Source organism: Gekko japonicus, unplaced genomic scaffold (assembly GCF_001447785.1).
Source record: "Gekko japonicus isolate JY-2015 unplaced genomic scaffold, Gekko_japonicus_V1.1 scaffold7250, whole genome shotgun sequence".
Taxonomy (NCBI): Eukaryota; Metazoa; Chordata; class Lepidosauria; order Squamata; family Gekkonidae; genus Gekko; species Gekko japonicus.
In genome coordinates this window covers 5,328-14,096 of record NW_015169390.1, presented here as the reverse complement: position 1 = coordinate 14,096, position 8,769 = coordinate 5,328, and the positions used below count along the sequence as shown (strand labels likewise).

The 8,769-nt window shown below is 46.9% G+C and overlaps 1 protein-coding gene across 1 annotated transcript in view; it reads left to right on the top strand.

Moving 5' to 3' along the window:
* Nucleotides 1-1,392: 1,392 nt before the first annotated feature.
* Nucleotides 1,393-8,769, top strand: part of LOC107115059 (unconventional myosin-Vb-like) — a gene marked incomplete at its 3' end in the record, with an annotated part of 9,238 nt that continues 1,861 nt past the window's right edge. Inside the window, exons 1-2 of the mRNA XM_015416662.1 lie at nt 1,393-1,531; nt 6,199-6,318. Of these exons, the coding sequence (XP_015272148.1) occupies nt 1,421-1,531; nt 6,199-6,318 (231 nt within the window). The remainder of the gene's footprint in view (nt 1,532-6,198; nt 6,319-8,769) is intronic.

Genomic DNA, 8,769 nt, shown 5'->3' with positions numbered 1-8,769 from the left:
GTGGCTCCTTATTCCAAAACCTGTTGTGTCTTCGTCTTTTCCTGCTGCCTTCAACCTTTTTCTAGCATAATTGCCTTTTCCAGTGATTCTTGTCTCCTCATAATGTGACCGAAGTACGATAGCCTGTTTAGTAGTTTGAGCTTGTTTAATTTTTTGATGGTCCATAGCTGGAGTCTGCAGAGACATACATTTGGAAGTAAGTTCCACAAAAAAGCAATGGGATTTATTTCAGAATAAATGTGGCGAGGATTAGAATAAGAGAGTAGAAGACCCAACTGTACTGTTACTCTAAGGCCTATTCCGGGGGGCTCTCTAGAAAGGAGAGGCTCGGTTCTTGTGACCGTTATTGGAGGAGAAGGTTAGCGTTACTGAGGTCTAGTTGTGGTCAGTGTTCCCTCTAAGCTGAGTTAGTGTGAGCTAGCTCACAGTTTCGTAGCCTCTGGCTCACACCTTTTTGTCTTCGCTCAGGAAAGAGGGCTCCAGAGCAAGCTAATTTATGCAGTAGCCAAATTGCTCGCTCACAATTTTAATGCCAGGAGCTCACAGAGTAGAATTTTTGCTCACAAGACTCCACGGCTTAGAGGGAGCATTGGTTGTGGTCTGTTTGTTTGTTAGTTGTTGTGTGTGTCGTCCCCCCCAATGCTCCTGTTGTTTTTTCAGAGGGTAGCAGTGGAACAGCTAGATTATGAGTCCAGGAATACCAACAAAATTTTCGGGGTGCTACGGGACGCATATCCAGCTGTCCTACTGTTGTGTAATCACTACTGCCTCCACCACTGATTTCAGCCTAGAGAGATACAAAACCAACCAGTGTTGTCCACCAGATCTTCCCGGACGTTTCAGTGGTGTCCTAAGAGTGGTCGTTCGCCTGCAGAAAATCTTCAAAGGGAGATTACAATGTGAGATTGCAGAACTATGGTTTCATTAGCAAGTTTGTGACAAGGGTTCTACCAGGAAAGGGGGGGGGATTCTTGTCTCACTACAAATGCTTTATTTTTTAAAAAATTTCCTACCCATATGTGTATCTCTCAGCTGATTACATTTTGCATTGTACATCTGCATCCTGACTCCAACTGGCCCATCGTGGTAGCACCCCCTCCCACCTTCTGACTTGGATACAAGGGCTGATGGGTCATCATTCTTGTATCTGACGAAGTGAGCTTTGATTCACAGAAGCTTATACCCTGGAAAACCTTATTGGTCTCTGAGTTCTCCAGTTTTGTTCTGACGACAACCAGTGCCTCCCTAGCTCCAACTTGGAGGTGACTGCAGTTCTTTGTACAGATCACAACTGATCTCTTCTGGTCTCCGCTTAAGGGTTGTGGCTGCTTTGGTTCATGTGGAGTTCAAACATGTTTGTCTTTCACTTTTTTTAAAAAAAGACGAATTTGCACAAAATGCTGCTGAAGAAAATGCTTTGATGAAGAAAGAGCTAGAAGAGGAGAGATTCCGGTACCAGAACCTTGTGAAGGAATATTCGCGGCTAGAGCAGAGATACGACAATTTGCGGGACGAGATGACGATCGTAAAGGTAAGGGGAAAGCGTGGGCTGTCAGTTCAGTGTTTAGTGTAGTGGTTAAGAGCGCGGACTCTAATCTGGGAGAACCAGGTTTGATTCCCCACTCCTCCACGTTCAGCTGCCGGTGTGACCTTGGGTCAGTCACAACTTCTCTCAGAGCTGTTCTCTCAAGAGCAGTCCTCAAAAGAGCTCTCTCAGCCCCACCTACCTTACAGGGTGACTGTTGTGGGGAGGGGATGGGAAGACAAAGGAGATTGTAAACTGTTCTTAGTGAAGGGCGGGGTATAAATCCAACCTCCTCCTCTTCTCCTCCTCCTCCTCTTCTTCTCCTCCTCCTCCTCCTCCTCTTCTTCTTCTTCCTGGGCTGTTTTAACTGGAGATGCCAGGGACTGAACCTAGGACTTCCTGCCTGCAAAGCAGATGCTCTTCCACTGAGTCCACAGTCTTACTAATAAGCCCACAAAACATACAAGCCAGATCAAGATAGAGACAGAGAAGAGAGGCATTTTGGTAAGACTTCCCTCCCTGGATGCCTGGGGAGTTGAGGTGATTTCTGGGATTTCTCAAGCTGAAATTACGGTGTCCCTCTCCCAAGCGGAAAAAAAAATCCTTTGACAGTAAAACCCTTAATTGTTTTCACATCAAAATCTTATATATACTGCAAACGCTGTAAAAGAAACAAACAAAATGGGGGAACTGGCCAAGAAAATAGCCAAGACGAGGCGGGCTCTTTTTGTAGCAGTGGGTCAGTCACAACTTCTCTCAGAGCTGTTCTCTCAAGAGCAGTCCTCAAAAGAGCTCTCTCAGCCCCACCTACCTTACAGGGTGACTGTTGTGGGGAGGGGATGGGAAGAGAAAGGAGATTGTAAAATGTTCTTAGTGAAGGGCAGGGTATAAATCCAACCTCCTCCTCCTCTTCTTCTCCTCCTCTTCTTCTCCTCCTCTCCTCCTCCTCCTCCTCCTCCTCCTCTTCTTCTTCTTCTTCTTCCTGGGCTGTTTTAACTGGAGATGCCAGGGACTGAACCTAGGACTTCCTGCCTGCAAAGCAGATGCTCTTCCACTGAGTCCACAGTCTTACTAATAAGCCCACAAAACATACAAGCCAGATCAAGATAGAGACAGAGAAGAGAGGCATTTTGGTAAGACTTCCCTCCCTGGATGCCTGGGGAGTTGAGGTGATTTCTGGGATTTCTCAAGCTGAAATTACGGTGTCCCTCTCCCGAGCGGGGAAAAAATCCTTTGACAGTAAAACCCTTAATTGTTTTCACATCAAACTCTTATATATCTTACAAACGCTGTAAAAGAAACAAACAAAATGGGGGAACTGGCCAAGAAAATAGCCAAGACGAATATTCTCATAACGAATGCATGCATAACGGAAAAGGTCGCAATTGATCATTCCAAATTTAAGCAATTTCTAAGCATCCTAAGGCATCTCCTGAGGAGGGTGTCAGTAAAGACACATGAAAATAAAATAACAAGCCATAAATACGTAATAGCAATTAACCGCGAACGACAGCCGTAACACCAGCACGATGACAGGAAGCAGAAAAACCAACAAACCCCCTGAAAAGGGGGGGGGGGATCAACTAAAAGCCTAGGAGAAATATTTTTAGTCGTTGCTTCAGACTGAGGGACCACTCTTTGGAGAGAGACATCTGCAAAGAAGCCAACACGGAGAAGGCCCTGTCCCTAGCAGCCAGGCCCCCCCCCCCTTGTCTGTGAAGGTTGGGGCACATGACTCTCCAGAGGAGCTTAACCGATTGGTAGGCGTAGAAGGGAGTAGATGATCTTTCCCATATCTTGATTCCCAATGTCTCCATGCTTTAAAAGCTAATAGCCAGCGCCTTGATTTCTCCCTAGCAATGAATCCGTAGACTTGCTTCTTTCAAGGCATGCGTAACCCTGTCCAGAACAGGCTGGTGCCATAATTATGAAAGGGGTCTCAGAGGCTGCCCCTTGAGAGGAAACGGGTAGCCCACGTTCTTCAGTACAGATAGGGTGACAAGTAGGGTTGCTAACCTCCAGGGAGCCCCTGGAGATCTCCTACTATTGGGACTGATCTCCAGACAACCTGGAGAAAGTGCAAACCAAAGAGAGCGATCACATGGTGGAGGTAGAAAGGAAACAAACAACCGTGATGTATTGTGCCAAAAAGAAGTCTTCACAGACTTGTTCAGTCGCACAGTCGAGTCCGACTCTTCGCGACCCCATGGACAAGATCTTGCCAGGCCTTCCTGTCTTCCGCCGTCCTCTGAAGTTGGCTCAACTTCATGTTCGTTGCATCTATGACACTGTCTACCCATCTCCTCCTTTGCCGTCCCCGTCTTCTTTGACCTTCAATCTTTACCAGCATCAGGGTCTTCTCCAGTGAGTGCTCCCTTCTCCTTTGGTGGCCAAAGTATTTGAGCTTCAGTTTCACCATCTGGCCTTCCAGGGAACAGTCAGGGTTGATTTCTTTTAGGATTGACTGATTTGATCTCCTTGCAGTCCAAGGGACAAGAGTCTTCTCCAGCACAGACTAGAAAATTCTTTTTCCAATGTTCAGTTGACTTGAAGCAATCCAAACGCCATCAACACCAACGAACCATGCATATTGAACACTGAACTTCCTTGGTGGTCTCCCATCCACTAATGGATTTGATGAGTGTTACCAGGAGAGATGGCTTGAGTGTCTGCCCAAATGGATTAATATTATATAGGTATTTCAACGCTACCCACTTTAATGAAGTCGTACACGAAACAAGAGATAATATGCACGGTCCGTTGGTGTTGATGGCGTTTGGATTGCTTCAAGTCAACTGAACATTGGGAAAATAATTTTTTAGTCTGCGAAGACTTTTTTGGGGCACAATACATCACGGTTGTTTGCAGTGTTCCCTCTAAGCTGAGTTAGTGTGAGCTAGCTCACAGTTTTTTAGCCTCCGGCTCACACATTTTCGTCTTAGCTCAGGAAGGATGGCTCCAGAGCAAACTGATTTATGCAGTAGCCAAATCTCTTGCTCACAACTTCAATGCCAGTAGCTCACAAATTGGAATTTTTGCTCACAAGACTCACAGCTTAGAGGGAGCATTGGTTGTTTGTTTCCTTTCAACCTGGAGAAAGTGGCTGCTTTGGAGGGTGGACTCCGGGGGCATGATACCCTGCTGCAACCCCTCCCCTCACAAACCGTGCCCTCCCCAGGATCCATCCCCAAAATCTCCAGGTATTTCCCAACCCAGAACTGGCAACCCTAGAGACAGGGCATTTTCTGTGGTGGCACCTTGCCTTTGGAATGCCCTCGAGGCTCACCTGGCACCTGTTTTACTTTCTTTTAGGCATCAGGTTAAAATGCAGCTTTTTACTTCGGCTTCTAATTAGGAGTTCTATCTTACCAGCTTTTTAATGGTCTTCTTCTGCTTTATGGATGGTTTTATGCCATTTGTATTCTTATGCTGTTTGTATTTTGAATCGTAAGCCGCCGGACTCTGAAGAGGCAGCACAGAAATATTCTGAATAAACACACTGTGTCTGCAACACTGCAGAGTCTTTAAGGGCAGCTCACATTGTTACACGTGTCCCAACCTTGAAACTCATAGTGTGGTTTTTAAAACATTTCGCCAACCTCCTGAGTCAAGCAAGGACCAAAAGAGAATGGCTTTTCCCAAAGAAACCATGCAAAAAAAAGGTTACTAAATGTCAAGTCTCATGTGCCTTTGGACCCAGTTCTCCTAGTAAAATCATGCATTGTTTGGCAGCTGTAGAAATTAGAGCCAGCTAACAAAAATGGTGGTGTTTCTTCCTTAAGAACATAAGAGAAGCCAATGTTGGATCAGGCCAATGGCCCATCCAGTCCAATACTCTGTGTCACACAGTGGACAAAATACCAGGGGCTATCAGGAAGTCCAGCAGTGGGGTCAGGACACCAGAAGCCCTCCCACTGTCCCCCCAAGCACCACGAATACAGAGCATCCCTTGCCTCAGACCGAGAGTTCCTATCTATACCTTGTGGCTAATAGCCACTGATGGGCCTCTGCTCCATATGTTTATCCAATTCCCTCTTGAAGCTGTCCATGCTTGTAGCCGCCACCACCTCCTTAATTTGCACAAGTTATTTTGCCTCCATAAGAGCTGGAATCTCAATGGGTAGAAGAAGAGAAGACAAGAGATTGGATTTGTACCCTGCCCTTCACTCAGAGTCTCAGAGCGGCTTACAAACTCCTTCCCCTCCCCACAACATTCACCCTGTGAGGTAGGTAGGGCTGAGAGAGCTCTTTCCAGAACTGCTCTTGAGAGAACAGCTCTGAGAGAACTTTTGACTGACCCAAGGTCACACCAGCAACTGCAAGTGGAGGAGTGGGGAATCAAACCCGGTTCTCCCAGATTAGAGTCCGCACACTTAACCCTACACCAAACTGGTACCCCCAACAGAGAGCTCAAGAGTCCTGAGAGAACTGAATTTGGAGAATAAGGGCATTGCATTCGTCTCCATCTTTTGCTGTGTGGCTGCAGAATTTGTCCTGTACTGACACAACAGCTGCCCATTCCAATAAAATAAAAACACTTCGGCTACGCATTCCAATAAAACAACTTTTTGCTGTGTGTGAACCCACCGGGATTCTTCCGAAAAAACCAATCTGTGTTACATCACCTGGTCCCAACAAAAATCTATCTTTCTCTCTCTCTCTCTTTTGAATAGCAAACCCCAGGGCACAGAAGAAACCCATCTAACCAAAGCAGCCTTGAATCAGACTCCAATTACCCGTCAATTTCTACGTCTGAGGTTGGAGACACAGAAGATGCCATCCAGCAAGTGGAGGTAAGGAAATGAGAGCCTTGGAAGGCCCAGTAGCAGTCAATGCCCTTGCTCGAAAGCTAGTCTAATCCGACTCTAGGGGGCAGTACTCATCTCCGTTTCCAAGCTGAAGAGCCAGCGCTGTCCGAAGACTTTTTCCGTAGTCATGTGGCCAGCATGACTAAATGCTGAGGCTCACGGAACGCTGTTACCTTCCCACCAAAGCGGTACCTATTTATCTGCTTGCAGTTTCTTGCTTTCGAACTGCTAGGTTGGCAGGAGCTGGGACCAGAGACGGGAGCTCACTCCGTCACGCAGCACTCGGGTCTCGAACTGCCAAGCTACCGACCTTCCGGTCTGCGTCTCAGCATCTTAGCCTCTGAGCCACCGCGGCCCCTACTTGTCCTATTTGGCCCCAGATAAATGGGGGAGGCAGCTGAGAGGCCCGATCTCGAAGGGTGACTATTGTGTGTCTGGAGCTACGGCGAAGCCGGTACTAATTAACGTAGGGAGCTGCAAATGTCAAGCCCCCCTCAGCCTCGACTTGATGAAGTCATACTGTGCTTATATCTTTAATTAAGCCAATTAGAAAGGATTAATTTTTTTAAGCGCACGCTCTTTAGTAAACACTTAAGGCTGTGCCCGCAGAGTGCTGTTTAACAATGATTAATAATAAAGCTGCTGGTTTAATAATACATTTTATAATTTTCCTTTTGGAGAGGAGCTCCGAGCCTTCCTTTCAAAGCCCCCTCCTCGAGGACCGGGGTTTTTTTGTCTCGATGCATTTCCCAAAACGGATTACTTGTCTCCGTACATGTAGAGCATAATCAACCGTTTACGGCACAGTAAGACAAAGAGGCTTTTGTGCGTTTTGGTTGGTTGAGGATGACCGAGGGGCAGGCGGTTTGATGGCAGAGCAGCTGTTTGGCCTGCAAAAGGCTCAGTCCCTGACATCTCCAGTTTGAGCAGGGGTGTCGAACTCATCTGTTATGAGGGCCGGATCTGTCATAAATGAGACCTTGTTGGGCCGGGCCATGTGTGTCGTAGAATGTAACGCCAGGTAGCAGAGATAAACACACAAACCTAAAGATATTTTTTTTACTTAAAATAAAAACATGCTTAAAACGTCACTCTGTAAGCTGCAAACCTACTTTTGATTTATCGATATTCCCCACAGAAATCTCATGCTCAGAGTTCTGAGTCTGGGACCCAGGTGAAAACATGAAATGGCTGAGTGATTAAGAGAGTCTGGTGAAGCAAGCTATGATGCAGGAGGAGGTGGCCAGTTCCCCTGCGGTCACTGTTCCCTCTAAGATGAGTTAGTGTGAGCTAGCTCACAGGTTTTTAGCCTCCAGCTCACACATTTTTGTCTTAGCTCAGGAAGGATGGCTCCAGAGCAAACCCATTTAATGCAGTAGGCAAATGGCTCGCTCACAACTTTAATGCCAGTAGCTCACAAAGTAGAATTTTTGCTCACATGACTCCACAGCTTAGAGGGAACATTGCCTGCGGGCCTGATGGAAGCCCTCCGAGGGCCTAATCCGGCCCCCAGGCCGCATGTTTGACACCCCTGAGTTAGAATCTCAAGTATCCAGAAGGGAAGTAGCTGTGGCTCAGTGGTAAAGCATCTGCTTTGCGTGCAGGAGGTCCCAGGTTCAATCCCCGGTATCTCCGGTTTAAGGGACCAGGCAGCAGGTGGCACGAAAGACCTCTGCCTGAGATCTTGGAGAGCTGCTGCCAGTCTGAGTGAACAATACTGACCCTGATGGCCCAAAAGGTCTCATTTATTTCATTATTTACTTATTTGTTAGATCTCTTGACCGCCCTTCCCCGCTTACGCAGGGCTCAGGGCGGTTTACAACAGATTAATTCAGTGCGTTATAAAACCACAAAAATTCAGTATTAAAAACATTCAAGGCATTGTAGTATATGATCTTTTATGATGTTTATAATTTCTGTTCTAATGTGTTTTAACTCTTTAATGTAAGCCGCCCTGAGCCTGCCTTGGCGGGGAGGGCGGGATATAAACTTAATTAATTAATTATTTAAATAAGCATCCAAAGATGTTTTTAAAAAACAAGATGGCAGTGCTGGCATTCAGTCATGGGGGGAAGAAGAAGAGAAGAAGAGATTGGATTTATACCCCGCCCTTCACTACCCGAAGGAGTCTCAGAGCGGCTTACAATCTCCTTCCCCTCCCCACAACAGACACCCCGTGAGGTAGGTGGGGCTGAGAGAGCTCTGACAGAAACTGCTCTTTTTTCAAGAACAGCTCTTATCAGAACTACGGCTTGCCCAAGGTCATCCAGCAGCTGCGAGTGGAGGAGTGGGGAATCAAACCCGGTTCTCCCAGATCAGAGTCCACGCCAGGGGTCATTTCCTGCAGGAGCGCACAGGAGTGGAGCTCCGGCAGTAAAGAGCCCAGGGGGCGAGCACATGCAACAAGCCACACCCCCTGCTCCTTCTCTCCCTCTT